Here is an 18,939-nt window from a genome sequence, read left to right on the forward strand (position 1 = left end):
AACAGGATAGGCCAGGCATGGTGGACAATGTCTTTTAATCCCAGCACTCCAAAGGTAGAGGCAGGCAGATCTCTGTGAGTTCCAGGTCAGCTTGGTCTATACAACATACCACAACTTCTAGTCCAGTCAGAATTACACAGCGAGGGGATAAAAGGGCAGATTTCAATAGGATGTGCAATCTGTCCACTTTGGAAATGCGGCAACTGTGTCATGTGTGCATGCATGTATGCACACACGTGGCTAGCATTCCTTTCCACTTCCAGCCCTATGCTTCCATGACTGACTCTTCTGCACACTGTACTTGCTGTGTGGACCCTAACCTCAATGTGTGGCCAAGAATTTGCCTCATTTTATAGACGGAGTGTGACATAAAGAAGTGGAGGTGATCAAGTCCAAGCATGCACACCCTAACATGAACAACTGTAATACCAAGTGACTTCAAGGGGACCACACAGGATAAGGACCAAGAACACGTTTTCTTACCATGCCAACTCTTTCCAGGTCTTTTCTTCATTTTTCTTTAATTTGTGCACGTATGTGTGTGCATGTCTCATGTGTACAGGTGACTAAGGAGGCCAGAAGGGCCTCCTCACAGAGCTTAGTTACATTTGATGTGACCTGGCACGTGGGTGCTAGGAACTGAATGAGGGTCCTCTGTAAGAGCAGCCAGTGCACTAAACCACTGAACCAGCCCTCTTTCTGTGTTTTCTGTATTTTGTCTTAGTATTCTAATGATTGACTGCCAACAGCTATTGCTCTCTATTGCCAGTCTCAGGGTCACCCTCATACCACTCTGCTGGGGTAGGCTGGGCTGTGGAGTACATGTTCTCAAGGGTGTGTGTTGTCCCAGAACTTGCTCTCTCCCTGTCCTTCCAGACTACTATGTGTTGTTCCGTCATGACATCCTGCCTCTCTACAGTACTGAAACAATGGAGCCAGGAGCTGAAAAGTAAGTTGCTTTCCTCAGTCACCTTGCTGACTGGCCAGCACTGCAGCAGCTGTCCTCTAGCATGACCCCCTCCCCCAGCACCATGGCCTACCTCTCGATGAGTGCTAGCTGGAAGAACAGGGATGGTCTCATCCACAGTGGCCAGTAAGGTCCGCAGGGCCAGGCCAACTTCCTAAGACAAGAACCAGAGCAGGATTAGGACACATGAAGACGGGCCAATACTGATTGATATTTTCTCTCAGGAATGTACTATACTGTTTCCTTTCTGCTAGTTGTAAGGAAACTTTTTTTTTTTAAAGGTATGACTCTGCAGCCAAGGCAGGTCCTAAATTCACCATAATTTTCCTGCTTCAGCCTCCCAAATACTGAGAATACCGATATGAGCCACCATAAGGAACACATATCTGTCTGTGCTTGATACTGACCAGTGTTGCATGTTACTAGGCTCATGTGCCTGAAGACTCAGATGTAACTATCCTTTGCTCTAATGCCCAAGGACAGATGCTCACATCAGAAGTTCCCCGTAAGTGGCCGGGCAGTGGTGGCGCACACCTTTAATCCCAGTGCTTGGGAGGCAGAGGCAGGAGGATTTCTGAGTTCAAGGCCAGCCTGGTCTACAGAGTGAGTTCCAGAACAGCCAGGGCTACACAGAGAAACCCTGTCTCGAAAAAAATGTAACACTTTTCTTTTTTGTTCCACTGAGCTTCCAGATAGATTATGGTATTCTCATAGTTCAGAGAAGCTGACAAAGGACACATCCTTCTCCCTGTGTATTAAATTTGGCTAAAGAGAGGTTTTCCCTGCCTGAAAGCAATGTGGGCCTGACTTGGGAGCATGTTTTCAATCTCACTGCATTCAAAACTATGCAAAACTTGTAAAGAAAAGGTCTGGTGTAGCTTCTTCCTATAATCTCAACACTTCTGAGGATGAGGAAGAAGGACTGCTCAAAGTTTAAGGCTAGCCTGGATTATATGCAACACTGTTTGAGAGAGAGAGGAGAGGAGGAGGGAGAGCAAGAGATGGAGAGTTGGAGAAGTATGCCCTAGCATATAGTAAGCCAGGCATGAGCACACAAGTATGGTGGCTCATACTTGTACTTCCATAACCCTGGCACTTGTGGAATGAGAAGGACCTGTTGAGTTCACACTCAGCTAGACTAAGCTGTATAGTGAGATACTATCAAGAAATGAGTTTCCGGGCTGGTGAGATGGCTCAGTGGGTAAGAGCACCCGACTGCTCTTCCAAAGGTGCAGAGTTCAAATCCCAGCAACCACATGGTGGCTCATAACCATCCGTAACAAGATCTGACGCCCTCTTCTGGAGTGTCTGAAGACAGCTACAGTGTACTTACATTAAAATAAATAAATATCTTTAAAAAAAAAAAAAAAGAAATGAGTTTCCTGCTTCTTCTTCCAGATGTTAGGGCAGCAGGTGTGTGTTATTGCTATTAACAGGACACAAGGGATGAAGCCCGGAACTTTGTCCATGCTAGGCCTACTTTTAGAGCTCCATTCCCAACCACCTCTCGCCCCATCTCTGTGTAGCCCTGACTGTCCTGCAGCTCGCTTTGAAGACCAGGCTGTCCTTTAACTCAGAGATCTGCCTGCCTCTGCTTCCTAAGTGCGGGGATTAAAGGTGCACTCCACTAAACTTAAAAGTGACAGTAATTAGAAGACTCTACCGCTTCAAGGAAGCAGCCTAGTACTTATTGATAGGAGCAAGTGAGAGCTATGGAAATGTCTTAGGAAGCTTCTCAGTGACACTGTCACCACCTGGTGCTTTACATCCAAAGCATCAGCTCTGGCTTCGCTGGGAAAAGAAGCCGTCCCCACCATATAGAGTGATAGAATTTTACCTTCACCATAGGGACGTACTCTTCTGGAGGAGCTGGCTGGATTTTGCTGGACATCTCGATGACAGCCTTCACTAGGCCTGTCACATTTTCATATACCTTGTCATTGGACCGGTCAAGGTTGGCAGTGGGAGGGGGGCTGATTTCCTGGGGCTGAAGCTGATAAAACAGAAGCTGGTCAATTCCTGCTTTCCAGGACAGAGTGAGGTATCACCATAATTAAGTTAGAGGGTCTTTAAAAGAGATCAAAGCAGATACAGAAGGTAATAAGATTTTCTTGTTTGTTCAGGACATAGTTCAGTTTGAGGACGACAATAAAGCAAGTCATCCAAGGGACAACACAGAAGGCAGTGATGTCTTCTAACTTTGAGCTCAGTTAAAGGAATTGAGAAACCATACTATGCACTAAAGTGCCGAGATTCAAAGAAGCAATTAAGCACCCCATACTCCCAAGTCATTCACAAGGGGAACAACCCACAGAATTTATAACCAAGAATTTATCCAATTTTAAGGAAAGCACCACTGAGTGCTTTAGCATCAATGCTAAACATCTCTGCTCTGTTCTGCTCAGCTCTGTTGCCTTCACACATCAACAGCAAAGTGCTCTTTTCATGATGATAATGCAGATACCATTTGCTGGCATAAAGCTATTCATGTTCAAGTGGCAGAGAAGTGACCTCCCGCCAGCTCTATGCTGGCAGTTGGGTACACCAAGGCTGGCAAGGCTTGGCTCAAATAGTAATGAGGATGAGCGTATGAAGCCTCAGATGTAAAATGTGCGTAGGTCCTGTGCAGAGGGATGCCAGACATTACCTATATTACCTACTGTATCCTGAGTGCTGAGGGCAGAATGACACAGAGCTCCTAGGAAAGGCTGAGTCATGTTTCAAAATTCAAGTCATGTGTGTGTATTTTACAAAGATTAAACTATATAACAGCTATCAAATTATAGGTCTGTTATGGCCCTCAGGCTACACCATATTTCTGGATGCCTTGGTTATGCACAATGGAACAGACAGTTATGTCTAATTTCATTGCAAAGTTGGTTATGTACCAGTCTCTGAAAACTACAAATACTCTTCTTGGCATCTGTCAGTCATGAGAGGTGACAAAGCAAGTGTGCCCTCCCACAGGGCTATCCACATGGTAGTACAGAGTCACATGCAGAGAACTGATGTGATTAAAGCGAGCCAGACAGACACACAGATATGATGTGCTTACCCTCCACGGCTATTGTCGAACATAAGGTGAGGAAAAGTTAAAGGAATTTATCAGAGAAAGGGAAAAAAGAAAAACAATATTAATAAGGCAGCAGAAAACTCCCATATAACACATGAGCAGAACATCTGGGTACTAGCTACAAGTCTGCTGTGTGCTCCCTGCTCACTGGCTGTCAGAAGTGCCTGTGCCTGCTACTGGCTCTTTTCACAGCACATTACCAGAGCTCTGCCATGCAACAGTCGTTCCCATGAATTAAATGAGGGCAGCATGCAAAGCCTGTGAGCGGCAATGGGCAGTCGTGCAAGAGTCTAGAGAGCAAGGCTCTTTGTGAGCAAGAAGGGCATGTGCAATCAGTAATCTTCCGTCTGACTCTAGGAGATTAGGAAGAAGCCACTCCACCCTCAGTCACTGCACACGGTTTCTCAGCCTTTGAGTCCTTGAATCTTAGGCAGCATTAGCCACATTGTCTAAGAGAGACTCATAGCTAGGGGCTATGTCTAAAGACCTCAGAAGCTTTTTTTTTTTTTGGTTTTTCGAGACAGGGTTTCTCTGTATAACCCTGGCTGTCCTGGAACTCACTCTGTAGACCAGGCTGGCCTCGAACTCAGAAATCTGCCTGCCTCTGCCTCCCGAGTGCTGGGACTAAAGGCGTGCGTCACCACGCCCGGCTCAGAAGCTTATTTTTTAACTCTCCTTCTTACATATTTGTTGTTGTTGTTTTGAATGTCTACGTTTTAAAATCTTTTAAAGACAGGATTCATTATGTAGCCCAGGATAGTCTCAAAACTCCTGATCTATCTGCCTCAATATCTCAAAACGCTGGGGTTATTGGTATAAATCAGGCTGACATTTTTTGTTCTACAATTGGGTGACTTTGGTGTTTTATCTCCTCAATTCAATCCCTAGCTACCTTATTATGAATAGACTGGCATGGGAAACGCAACAGCCTGCTACCCACAGACCTGTCTAAAAGCCACCATGCCACCGTAAGCCCCAGAGAGCCTTGAGTTTAGAGGTGCAATCACCCAGAGATTACTTGGGCACTGATGATCATAATCCGTCTCTTCACAGGCACATGTTTAAACCAGCACAGAAAGGTGGGGGGCTCCTTGGAGGGGATAGCTAAGGAGCATTACGTCAGATATGAAATAACTGTTTAGTTCCAGTAGGCCAATGCAAACTTAGTTTAAGCTGAAAGCTTTTTCTTCTTTTGCATGCTACCCTTTGATCAACCAGTCATAGGAAAGCACTGTGATGATGCTTCTAGGACCCTTCATAGTGACATCCTGTAAGTCAGAGCTTGGTGGGAGAAACAGCTATTATAGATTTTTTATTGTCCAAAGTTTTGATTACTTAGAAACTACTGGGCTGGGAGTTAAAAACCAGCCCCCTCTCCCCCAACCCTTCCCCAGAAACAGTCAATTCCTACTCTACTTAAAACCCAGAAAAGGAAAAAATAAGACATATGAGCTCAGTGCCTGCCTAGCATGAGCTAGGACAACAGAACTATGCAAAGAAAACTGTAAACTATTTCTGTCTAAATGTTATTTGGGTGAATGACCTGAGTTACACATACTCAAGGCAAACATTCTTACATCAAAAATATTGTTAAAAATATTAAAAACCCAGTTTTTTTTTTTTTTTTTTTTTTTAGGATGGGTTTAACTACCTGTACTAACCAGATAATGAAAGAAGATATATACATGAAGTAAGTCTATTTCACTCATAGGATTTCTCCTCATGCAGTATCATGTATTAAGGGCATCCTCAGGTATATGTTCCTATCATCATGAACTACAGAGTAAGAGGGAGTGTCAGGATTTCAGAACAACTGTACATTATAACACAGAACAGTTCAAAGGTCTGCTCTTGCAGCTATTGAGAACAGTTCACTGCTCTAACTTTTCTTTTTTCTTTCAAATTCAAAGACACAATATTAGGAAGAGTTTTGTCTTTGCCTGTTCCTTCTCCAAGAATACCCAGTATTGCCAAAGAGTTAATGAGAAGCTACCGGGATTGCTGGAGCTGACAACAGCTTGTAGGTGTTTGAGGCCCAGTCTCCTTGGCAGGGTACCCTAGTCCAACTGCGTTTACTCAACATAACTTGTTGTATGCTATTCTGTGCCACAGTGAATCCTGCTGTTCTTGTTACCTTATGAACACACATGGCAATGATGCCCTCAGAGCCGCAGACCAACCTGCACCAACCATGGTGAAGCTGTGCTCTGAGATGACATCATACCACTCTCATCACTCTAGAAGAGGCCACTTTCAGTGTGCAGTCCAGGGTCCTTGGACAGTAGCATGCTGCTTCAACCACTGGCTCGAAGTGACCATGAATAAATGGCTCCACTTGTGTGAACCATAGTTATCTAATATAAAGAACGTGCCCTACCAACCTTGTGAGGCTGATGGCAAGGATAAAAAGTAAGGAAGTCTGTCACTACAAGTAGCAGAGGCAGCACTAAATAAATATCCATCCCCATCAGACTTAAGATGCCATCCATTACACCCTGCACTTTTTTTTTTTAAAGACAGAGCCAAGTTACAGAGCCCAGGCTGGCCTTGAACTCCATCTTCCTGTTTGTTTCTTGAGTGCTACATCAATGATGCCTCATTTTGTACATCTGCATGACTGCACTCACATGCACAGAAGTCAAAGGTCAATCTAGCTGTGGTTCCTCAGGTCCCACCATCTTGTTTTGAGACAGTTGGATCCCTCTACAGCTCTCTGACTGGCCTGGAACTCACTTTGTAGACTAGGCTGTAATCAGATATCTGCTGCCTTTGACTCCAGAGTACTGGAATTACAGGTGCGTGCCACCATGCCCATCTATCCTGTTTCAGACAGTGTCTTGTATTGGGACCTAAGGTTTGCTGATGGTGCTGGTGTAGATGGCCAGTGAGACCCAAGCATCTGACTGTTTCTGCTTCCCCGCTGCTGAGATTCTGGACATGTTCTACCATACCTAATTTTTTGACATGGGTTCTGGAGACTGATCCTCATGGTTGTGTAGTAAGCACCTTACTAAATAACCTACCCCTCACTAAAAAAGCAAAGCAAGCAAACAAAAAAAAAAAAAACCCAAACCAAAACCTTAAACCACTAAGAAACAAATTTCATCTGTATTCTAGAGCTACTAAAATGGAAACTACTGTGTAACAGATTGAAGAACAGGACACAAGGAGAGGTTTTCTGCCAAGCTGAGTGGGAAATAAAGAGGTCCCAGCTTTAAGTATTGGGCAGGGGTGAGGAAGTCAGGGGAGGTAGATACTTCCTTTCTGTTCTTGGGACAAAGAGATACAGGAGAGTTAGTCAGTGACACACCCTGGGGAGAAATACTGAGAAATCCCTCCAAGAAGAAGCTTGCTGGAATGTGTAAGTCAAATGCTGCCCTTAGGCTGAGGAAGGCTCCAGCACGAACACAATTGTGAGCCGAGGAAAATACCCTTTCTACAAAGCCATATTTATAAGGATGTGCAGATAACAGTGAGCCCACACATATCTCCAGCATGCTGGCTTCATGTTTAAAACAAGAAGCATCTCGTTGATTCCTATTTGGCTAGGGGATGTTGGCATAAAGTCCCTCACGTCTAGCATGCTTAGAGAGTCCATTCAGGAGAGAGTACAATCAATACTTTTATGAATCTTAAGAGTTTTGGAACACAGGATGCTAAATCCAGGGTTTTCCTACAGTCTTCTTGTCAACATCTCTAATCACAACATGAGATGAGGTGACTCTACTAACCGGGAAGAGACTACATTGTACAGGCATAGATACCCACCTTGACACCCTCATTGTAGCTGTCTGCAGGGCTGCTGATGCTGGACAGGTTGCTTAGGTGGCCAGGTGCTCCAGGGCGAGGTGGTTTCTTTGGTGGAGCTGCAGGATCTGGAAAATCAAAAGGGTTCCATTGCACATTAGTGAGCAGACTTTCAGGCCCCATCACTACTAGCATTGGTACAGCATACAGGAGGCTCATGTTCTAAGAAGGAGCTTCTGTAAGTTCAGCTTTCTAGTACTCTAGGTACAGATCTAATGTGGTGAACACCACACTTGTGTGCAGAGGAAACCTGTGAACATAACAAGGCAACCGACTTAAATCCTACCCCTGCCAAATCACAGGTACTTCCTCACTTACCTGGTTTCCCCACAGGCTGATAGATGTGTTGGTTTCCAGTCTGTGGAAGAAGAAAAGTTCAGTCTACTGCTCTGTGCCAGATAGAACAGCCCACCTCCCCTTTCCCTATTCTTCTTTATCTTGAATTCTCTGCTGGAGTCTCCAGATGCCTCACAGCCTCAGTTGGGTGTCATCAGGAAAGTAACCAATGTATCTGAGTGTGCTGCTAGTCTATGTCAACTTGACACACAAACTACAGTTATCTGAATGGAGGAAACCTCAATTGAGGAAGTGCCTCCACAAGATCCAACTGCAAGCAATTTTCTTTCTTTCTTTCTTTCTTTCTTTCTTTCTTTCTTTCTTTCTTTCTTTCTTTCTTTCTTTCTTTCTTTCTTTTCTTTCTCTCTCTCTCTCTCTCTCTCTCTCTCTCTCTCTCTCTCTCTCTCTCTCTTTCTTTCTTTCTTTCTTTTTTTTGGTTTTTCGAGACAGGGTTTCTCTGTATAGCCCTGGCTGTTCTGGAACTCACTTTGTAGACCAGGCTGGCCTCAAACTCAGAAATCTGCCTGCCTCTGCCTCCTGAGTGCTAGGATTAAAGGCGTGCGCCACCACACCTGGCTGCAAGCAATTTTCTTAATTAAATGGATGGTGAAGGGCCCCTGGGTCAGTGATCCTGAGTTCTCTAAGAAAGCAGGCTGAACAAGCCAAGGGAAGAAACCCTGCAAGCAGCACCACTCAATGGTCTTGGCATTAGCTTCCGCTTTCAGGTTCTTGCCCTGTTTTGAGTTTCTGTCCTGACTTCCTTCGATGATGAACAGAAATATGGAAGTGTAAGCCAAATGAATCCTTTCCTTCCAAACTTGCTTTTTGGTCATGGTGCTTTGTTGCTACAAATAGAAACCCTAAAGACATTAAGATACCCTGAAATTGAACACAGTGGTCTCAAGTTCTTACAGCTCACAGGACTTCATAGTGTGTGCTCATTCTGCTGGCTGCTTGGGATCCAGCTCTGCTCTAGCTTATCACCTAGATCATGGTAAGGATATAGTCACAACAATTATAGGAGGAGACCACCTGGTCATACTGGTTACTATATGTCCCAGAGGCACCCAGAGTCATTGGCCCTGAGGCACTGTGTTGTGAGGAACCAGTGCTATCTAAGCCACTGCACAGGTCAGTCAGGAAATCCAATTCACAGACAGTCCTGAATCTTTGAGGGGGTATAGAGCCAGGGTTTCTGGCTGTCCTGAAACTTGCTCTGTAGACCAGGCTAGCCTCGAACTCAAGAGATCCACTACCTGGCTAAGTCAATGCTAGCACCACCTGGCTAAGTCCATAGATGGATTAAAAGGCAGCTCTACCCACGACAAGCCCTTCTTCAGCTGTACTGTCTAAAATAGGGTAAATGGGTAAATGTTTATCTGTGATAGCAGGGTCTTTCTATGCAGTCTAGGCTGTTTTCCAGTCTTTTTCTCCTCCCTCCCCCCAACACAGGGTTTCTCTGCGTAGCCCTGGCTGTCCTGGAACTCACTCTGTAGACCAGGCTGGCCTAGAAATCAGAAATCTGCCTGCCTCTGCCTCCCGAGTGCTGGGATTAAAGGCGTGCGCCACCACGCCCGGCACCTGTAGTCTCATATACACTTGGACACACACACTTTAAAAGTTTTTTTTTTTTTTTTTTCTGGGCAGTGGTGGTGCACGCATTTAATCCTAGCACTTCCGAGTGAGTTCCAGGACAGTCAGGGATACACAAAGAAACCCTGTCTCAAGGAAAAAAAAAAAAGGTAACAGGTAACAGGTATGTGTCACCCACCATAACTGGGGGGGGTGGGGGGTGGAGGGGCTCTCTTTTCTTTTCTTTTCTTTTTTAAAGATAGATTTATTCATTTAATGTGTATGAGTACACTGTAGCTGTCTTCAGACACACCAGAAGAGGGCATCAGATCCCATTACAGATAGTTGTGAGCCACCATGTGGTCACTGGGGATTGAACTCAGAACCTCTGGAAGAATAGCCAGTTCTTTCTAATCACTGGGCCATCTCTCCAGCCCAGAAAAACCCTATAATTTTTAGTGTTTCTGGGGAACCAAGCCAGGACCTCCTGCATGAAGAGCAGTGCACGCTCCATCACTCCACAGGGAACAAGGTGGTTTTTTAGAATGCCTCTCCGAGAATTTGCTTTGCATGGTGCTTTTTACTCCACATGCCATCCACTCACTAAATGTTAGGACAATTACTGAGCCCCTGTTCTACTCTTGCTGTGTGTACAAAAGAGATCTCTGCCCTACGTGGATGACAGCAGAGTGGAAAGAGATGGTGGACACATGGAGCACACATGGAGGAAGTCCAGCACTTTGTCTGGGAACATCCAGGTAGTCTGTATGAGAGGCGCCCCCAAAACATGGCCAAGGTAAACAGACCCTTAACAACAGTGTCTGTGGGCTGGGCTATACTCATAGGCCCAGCAGTAAAACACACACACAGTATGAAAGTATCTGTTCTGGAATCATCTAACAAGGTACACGTGTGTAGAACAGAACCTATAGGCAGTTGCATGGATTATGTTTTAAGGGATAGCTGTTTAAAGGCAATTTAGGTATTTCTGCCCTAAAACCCAGAAGAAAGACATCTTTTTTTTTTTAATTAAAATTTTTTTATTAGATATTTTCTTTATTTACATTTCAAATGCTATCCCGAAAGTTCCCTATACCCTTCCCCCCCCCCCCGCCCCTGCTCTCCTACCCACCCACTCCCACTTCTTGGCCCTGGCATTCCCCTGTGCTGGGTCATATAAAGTGAAGAAAGACATCTTTCTTGAACAAGTTTTAAATGACTATGGGAAAAGTTGTAATTGTGCCCAGCATTGTGTCATCCTGGGACTTGGAGGCAGGGGGTAGTTTAAGTCCATCTTTAACAACTAGTGTAGCTGTTACTCTAATTCTTAATAGACAGGGTACAGCTTCACTGCTAAAAATCTTTATCAATAACAAGTGATCTGAATCTCTGAAAATCTGGAACATGGCATATTTTGACAGTCTTAGATAACTTTCATGTGTTTTATAGAAAGGCCATTCTATTCCATATCATGAATGCCAGTATGCCTTGATGTCTTTCAATAAAATATGGAAGGCTCCAATATAGAATTTGTAACCAACTCTGGGGACAGTGCAGGCAAGTGCTTACCGGACCCTGAAAACTCCCATCCTCCCTGTCGATGCTGCCTCGAGAGAGCCTCACATCAGGTTTCTGAAGATCAAAACAAAGGCCAAAACAATTTTGTTAATATGTGGATGTTACAGACATATTTTGGACTTAAGTCCACCACTTTATACCCAATTCTCAGATATTGTAGCCCCAACCCTTCTACAGTAGCAGCTTCCGGCTGGCCTTCTTGCCATCATCTCGGTGTCACTGTGATATCTGTGCTCCCAAGGGTAACTACTTCTTGGATCTGTGATGGTAAGCCCACCATTGTTTCTTTCAGTATTGGTAATGTAACTGAGGCTCATGAACATGTTAGATATGTGCTCTACATCTGAGCTTGTTAGCCCACAGTCAATCTTTAGGTGATTTCTATCTGAATTCTGTAATATTAATAACTTCAATTACATATTTATTTAGCATGTATGTATGAGTGTACATGTGCATATGCACATACTGTGGTGAGAGGAGGTCAGGACAGCCTGAGAGAGTTGATTTTCTCCTTTAAACCACATGGGTCTCAGGGCTCAAGCTCAGCTTGTCAGACTCATTATCAACTGCTTTTATCCACTGAGCCATTTTGTGTGCCCCTTCTTAATTTTCTGGCTAGGGCCCTACATTTCTACATTTTTTTTTTTTTCCCCGTTCAGAGCCATGTGGACTGGTCAGAGTGGCTTCTTATGGCTGGAAGGAGATCTGCTGTGGAGTTTGGGGTCTTGCACTGTTTTCATTTGTTGCTTCCACCTGTGGGGCATTGAATCAGGATCAAGGGATGCAGCAAACAACAGCTTAAAATCTGGCCAAACAAAAAATTTGGACAGTACTATGAATAGAACTAGTCAACTTCCAGGTAACAGAGTCTATGCGTGCACAGTAGGGAAGAGTGTAGCTCACAAACGCTGCCCAGTTCACCACAAGGGGACATCATAGATGTCTTCAAAGAAACTTGGATAGACTTTTTTTTTTTAGGATGCCAGAGTTTATAAGGCAGCCTGGTCTAGTCAGACAGCTCAAGGCTCATGTTGCCAGAAAATGCAAAGACCTTTCTCCCTGGAAGCCTGTAAGGGAGGGGGAAGGGATTGCCATAGTAGGCTATTCTCTGGCAGGCAGCCCTTTGCTACTATTCCCTAGTTCCCTCATTGGTTTTCCTTCATTTGGACTGACTGGGTCCTCTGTGAGAGGAACACAGAGTAGGCTTTATGTAGTCAGGGCTTCCACATTTTAAACTATAAAAAGTCCCTTTTTTAGTACAATACTGTTCGTACAGTAATAAGACGCCTAGTCACTATTTTTAAGCAGTGCTCAGAGGAAAACAAGGCTTCTCATCAGACCGCAGCTCTAGCAGTCCTGGCTGCTAGCACTCTGGCAAAGGAGTCCAGTAGCAATTACAGTAGTGATTCACATGCACAGGCCATCAGAGTAAGGCCACAATCTTGAGCAGGGGAAAAGAGAGGGGACACAGCAGAACAAGGAGCATCTGCTGTCAATAGGGCATGTGACCTCAGGCAGGAGCTGTTGTCCTCAAAATTATCCTGTGCAGGACATGATCTGACAAGAGACCCCTGACCCACCCGAGCAATTGGTAAATGCCTCAGTGGATGACAGTAGCCGCTAGCAGCAGCTACTTCCAAACCTAGTAGGGGTTCTGGAGACCTAAGTCTTCCAAGAACAGTTACTGTGATTTAGCGGAAAATAATTCAAACAGTACTATAAATAGAACTGGTCAACTTTCAGGTAATAGACTCTGTCTGCTCATAGAAGGGAAGAATGCAGCCCACAAATGCTGCCCAGTTTACCACAAGGACCAGTGGATGTCTTTAGAAGCTTCCACGGAAACTTAGACAGAATTTCTTTTTAAGATGCCAGGGCTTATATGGTGGCCAGGGTCAGTGAGATAGCTCAACAGTGAAAGGGCTTGCTGTGACAATTCTGAACCTGAGTTTGCACCCCCCCCAAGTTCCATTATGGAAGGAGAGAACCAACTTTTCAAAGTGATCTATGTATATATAGTGCACATACACATGCACACATGAAAACATTTAAAAGAAATAAGATTGGGCTTGTATATTTCATTAGAAATGTCATTTTTCTATTGATTTTTACTTCATGGGATTATTGATCTATAGTGGTCTACACACTTGATAAGACCCTCCTTTTCTGCAGACATAACACTCTGAGAGAAACATACTACATTCAGGCTGCTGGAACCTTGACGATCCAACAGAGGGCAGCTCCAGTAATGTCTCTTAGAATGGTCTCTTTAAAGTCACTACAAACTCTCACTAGTGCCTCTGGTTCAGCAGTTGCAGGTATTCAGGGATTGGACACAGATGCAATGTGCTCCATGAAGATAACATGGCTCTGGTGCAGGAGCCCGCAGACATGTGCAGATGAAAGCAGATGAGAGGGGCCCTCTGTAGACAGACAGTTCTTTCCTACTCAAACATCACCACACTCTTCCACTCTCACATGCATTTCTGCTTATGGGCAGGTGCATACACCCAATGGCCCTCCAGAGGGTATCTGTGCCCAGACACATGACAATTTGTCAAGAGCAATCTGACAAGAAAATGCACGAGAGAAGCTCTGTTTACTGACTCCAGCGCCCGGCACTTTCTATGCTAAATACAGGGCCTGGTTGGGATGAAATGGGCACAGACTGTTTCCAGGAAACCTCAGTTTAGTGGGGGGGAAACACATAGAAAGAGTGACAGCATTTCAAAGAACATTACATTGTGATTTAATAGGCCAGTAGAGTTTGCTTGTCACTCATCTAACAGCCTCTCTCCACCACCCCCTTGTAGCTTAAGAGGGAAGCCCTCAGGCTTGTCTGCCTCCACTTGGTGCCCTTATGTGCTGCCCATCTCCTTCGCGGGCTACACATGGAAATGAATGCAATTGCAGCCAGCACTCTGAAGATAGCAAGCAGCAGGAGATACCTTGGTGTTTAGTTTTTTTTAAAAACCAGATTGGGATGGGACAGTGTCCACTCTGTGCCCACCCTACGTGCTCACCCTGGGGGCTCTGCACCCGTTCTTTGAACCCCTCTTCAGATTCTTTTCAAAGCACTTAACTTCTCCTTCTCTGTCTACTGCTTCATTAGTTTGTCTCTTTCTCCTCACCGAGTCTGGCTTACTGCATGCAGAGTTACTCATCAGTATATGCTGAGACTGGATGGTAGGACTCAGAACCAAGAGGATTTGGTTGGTCTCAGTGAATGTGGGAGAAAGTGTATAAGGGAAATGACGTGAAAGCCACAGAGAAGGGTTACGGAGTTAGCTCAGAATCTGGCAACTGTTGATGTGCTGAGAAAACAACTAAGAGGAGTGGGGAGGGGGAAATGGGGGCAAGGGGAGGAAAATGATTAGAAAACACCTGCACTAGGATATCATCATTCAGTGAGTATAAATCAAATTCTGAATGAATTGGTACAAAAGCCCAACCCAGCAGCTGTAAGCATGTAGGGATTTGTTGCAGAAGGCAATCAAGCCTCTAAGATTCTTCCACTGGACTTGGTAAGCCTTTCCAAAGCTTCTACATATGAGTAGAATGTTTAATACATACAATCATGTTTCAGGGAGAACATATTATTGTTTTGGTTTGGTTTTTTGGTTTTTCGAGACAGGATTTCTCTGTACAGCCCTGGCTGTCCTGGAGCTCACTTTGTAGACCAGGCTGGTCTCCAACTCAGAAATCCACCTGCCTCTGCCTCCCGAGTGCTGGAATTAAAGGCATGCACCACCACGCCCGACTTTTTTTTTTTTTTTTTTAAATAAAGTTTTGTTTTGAGAACATATTTTTAAATAAAAGCAAGCAAAGAACAAAAGACACAAGCAGGCAATTCTTTAGGAGAAAAACAAATAGTGTAACAAGAACCGAAAACAAATAAAGAAAAGAAAACACAGGTTTGGGATTGGGCCTCACATTATAGCCCCAATTGGCCAGGAATAGCAACATGCCCTCACCCTGCTAAGTACTAGGATTATAGGTGTGTGACTTTTTTTTCCCCTTCCCTATACTGGGGGCTAGACCCAGCGTTTTACACATGCTAGTCAAGCATTTACCACTGAGATGCATCCACAACCCAATTTTAAAACAAATGAACAAACAAACAAACAAACACAAACAAACAGGGTGACAGGCAAAGGCCTGTGATCTCAGTTAATCTGAGGGAGAAGGGTTGCAACCTTGGGATCCTAAGTTACACACTGAGTAAATAGAAGGCTAGCTTGGACAATTTAGTGAGACCTTGTAACAGCAGCAGCTAAAGGCCTAACTAACAATAGAGTAAGTACACCACACAAATGCACAGTGTGGCAGCTCAGTGCCAAGGAGAAACTAAGACAGTTGAGGCTCTATATAGACAGCCGACACTTTATTCAGGCAGTTAAAGCAGGTATCTCCTCAGAGATCATACTATATAGGATAGGTTAGAAATGAATTGTGAAGATATTCCACTTCAGCAGGCCTATACAGAGGGAGAATCTTTAAGGCAGACATTATACTCAGGGGTCTGGGCACGTGTCACTCAATTCTGCACATGGACTATGCCCACACACTTGGAGCTATCTGGAGGCTGGACACATCCTGCACAGAGCATGTGTTAGACTTTACCAGAAGTTACCATGTATTTCAGGATGAGGTGCAGTGTATGAAAATAACCTCAAGGAAAGAATAAGCCTGTAGAATACAGGCACCTCTGAGCCTTCTGATGAGAATTCCCCAACTCCCAGAGAGACCAGCTCGGGTCACATCTGGCTCAACTAGTCCCATGACCCCACGTCAATACCCACGCTCTTCCTGGAATGTATTTCCTGTGCCTGTTTGCTCTGCAAATTCCAGCTTCTAAGACTTAGTTCACACATCGTCCAGACTCTCATGTCTCCCCAGTACCACAGGAGGCACAGAAACTCCAGTTTTCTTTTGACCTTGTTGGCAGGTTAACCTGGTATCAACACAAGCCTCTATTCAGTGGTGCCACAGTAGCACACCTGCACTGAAACCTATTAGCAATTCAAATAATTTCATTTTTAAAAAATGCAAACTAATATGTATATGGTAGGGAGGCTTTCTGGATAAAAAAAAACTTAAGACATGGGACAAGCAACAACTGGTGTATTCTTAAATTCATTCCCAAATTGAGTACCCACATTAGGAAAATTAAATCACAACTAATACTGTTAAATTATTATTTTGTGGCATGACTTAAAATCTAGATCTGCCTTAACTAATTGAGGATCCTGAAATTACAGAATACCTTTTCTCTAAAGGGATATAAAGTGCAACTCCATGTGATGAGGGGCCTGACAGCTCAACACAGTAAACCCCAGTTCCACAAAGAACCCCAGTGCTGACAGGCCTACTGCTCTGCATCTGCACCGCACCTCTGTGAGGAGACACAAGTCTTACTCCCAAAATCTAAACTTGCATTTTTTTTTTAAGCTTAAATGCATGTGATATAGCAGCAAAATCTGACTGAATAGAAGACATTTTATCTTTGTTATTATCTTATTATTATTATTATTATTTTATCTTTATTTCTCTGTAAATGTATTTATATTTTGTGTAGAAATATTATTGGTTGACTCTGGGAGTTCAATGAAGAATTATAGAATAGTAACTGTGTCATACACTAGTTTTCTAGTTAAAAGAAATCACAATGAATTCTGAGGCATACATGGCCCCTAAGAATTAGACAAAAGGATTCAGAATATGTCCTAACTGTACAGGGTGGTCAGCTATGAAAATTGAATAACTTTATACAGGAACATTATATAGAAAATGCCAATATTGTTATTGTTTACTATCCTATTACTCGATGTTAACTTTGATAAGAACATGTGTTAAGAGATGATACACTGTCCTGAAGGGGCAAAGACTTGAAATGTGGAATATGTGCACATCTGAGGCTGAAATAGAAATAAGACACTGAGGGCTGACAATATGGCTCAGCAAGTAAAGGTACTTGCCTCCAACCTGTATTACTTGAGGACATTCCCTGCTGGCATGATTCCTCCACATGCATGCCAGGGCACACTGAAGCCCCCTCTCACAAATAAATGTACTGTTATTATTATTATTATTATTATTATTATTATTATTATTTTTTTTTTTAAAGATTTATTTATTTATTATATGTAAGTACACTGTAGCTGTCTTCAGACACTCCAGAAGAGGGTGTCAGATCTTGTTACGGATGGTTATGAGCCACCATGTGGTTGCTGGGATTTGAACTCTGGATCTTTAGAAGAACAGTCAGGTGCTCTTACCCACTGAGCCATCTCGCCAGCCCCTATTATTATTATTATTATTATTATTATTATTATTATTATTATTATTATTATTATTATATAATAAAGCAAACACTGAAAAACAGAGCCTCTCCAGTGTGATCTACCTCCTGGTCCCCATGAATGCACTGTTGGCTAGTCTCGGAGTTGGCCCTAGAACTTCCCCGGGAGTATAACTGAATGCTCTGCCTGTTAAAGCATGCTCCATCATCCTGAAAGCAAAAACTTTCAATGTTTTCACTTCATTTGAAAGAGAGCAGTCTTTGCACTCAAACTGGTGGAGTGTGCTTTAACCTGTACAGATCAGTGTTAGAACAATTAGCTAGGATGAACAAGGCTCTGGGTTCAACTGTCAAGATAGAGCAGACACATCCCTTCTCAAAAAAAGAAAGCTATTTATTTACAATAAATGAAGTTAGAATCAAATCCTGATGAAGTCCACAGAGTACAGTTTGAAAACACTGCCTTACAATACCATCACTGGTTGACCGAAATACTTCCTGCCATAGACTTCAAGGAAATTAGGACCAGAATTGGCTCCTGTCTTCTCTGTATTTTGTCTCTTAGCACAAAATGCAAAAGTAAGGTGGTGTCTTAGGGTTTCTATTTATATGATAAGACACCATGACCAAAAGCAACTTGGTGAGGAAAGGGTTTTCTTCAGATTGTAACTTTTGGGTCAGGCTCTACAACTGAGAGAATCAGGACAGGAACCTGAGACACAGGCCATGGAGGAGTGCTATTTGTTCCCTATGGACTGCTCAGCCTGCTTTCTTATACCATTCAAGACTACCTGCTCAGGGATGGCACGGCTCCAAGTAAGCTGGGTCCACCCACAAATTATTATTAAGAAAATGCACCACAGAGTTGTCTACAGATAAATTTTATGGAGAAGTTTTCTCAACTGAGAGTCTTTCTTTCCAAATAACTCTAGCCTGTGTCAAGTTGCTATAAAACCAATCAATACAGGTAACATTGATGAATAATGACTCAGTCAAAGCATGAGGAGTCAGGTTTGAATTCTCCAGGTAAAATGACTAAGAAAGAATTTATGGAAGCAGCAGGAAGCCTCATTCTTTCTAGCCACATTTTTTCTCCAAGGGCTGTAGGGCAGGAGGACAAAGTCTCAAAGGCCCCAATACTGAGGCATGGACACAGCACTCAAGAAGGATCAGACAGAGAGCTCTCTTGTCAGCAAGAGCTTCTTTCTTTTTCTTTCTTTTCTCTTTCTTTCTTTCTTTCTTTCTTTCTTTCTTTCTTTCTTTCTTTCTTTCTTTCTTTCTTTCTTTCTTTCTTTCTTCCTTCCT

The 18,939-nt window shown here is 43.6% G+C and overlaps 1 protein-coding gene across 17 annotated transcripts in view; it reads right to left on the reverse strand.

Annotated features, from left to right (window-relative positions):
* Ptk2 (protein tyrosine kinase 2) overlaps nt 1-18,939 on the reverse strand; it is a 203,730-nt gene that overhangs the window by 1,251 nt on the left and 183,540 nt on the right. For 12 of the 17 annotated variants that reach the window (XM_029548063.1, XM_021216196.2, XM_029548062.1 and 9 more), the window contains 6 exons: nt 11,325-11,387; nt 8,166-8,205; nt 7,809-7,915; nt 4,023-4,031; nt 2,805-2,960; nt 1,041-1,121 (listed from right to left, as the gene is read on the reverse strand). In XM_029548063.1, coding sequence (XP_029403923.1) covers nt 1,041-1,121; nt 2,805-2,960; nt 4,023-4,031; nt 7,809-7,915; nt 8,166-8,205; nt 11,325-11,387 — 456 coding nt within the window. The remainder of the gene's footprint in view (nt 1-1,040; nt 1,122-2,804; nt 2,961-4,022; nt 4,032-7,808; nt 7,916-8,165; nt 8,206-11,324; nt 11,388-18,939) is intronic. The other 5 variants (XM_021216199.2, XM_029548052.1, XM_029548061.1 and 2 more) reach the window with 1 other exon arrangement.

Source organism: Mus pahari, chromosome 17 (genome assembly GCF_900095145.1).
Source record: "Mus pahari chromosome 17, PAHARI_EIJ_v1.1, whole genome shotgun sequence".
NCBI classification, from domain to species: Eukaryota; Metazoa; Chordata; class Mammalia; order Rodentia; family Muridae; genus Mus; species Mus pahari.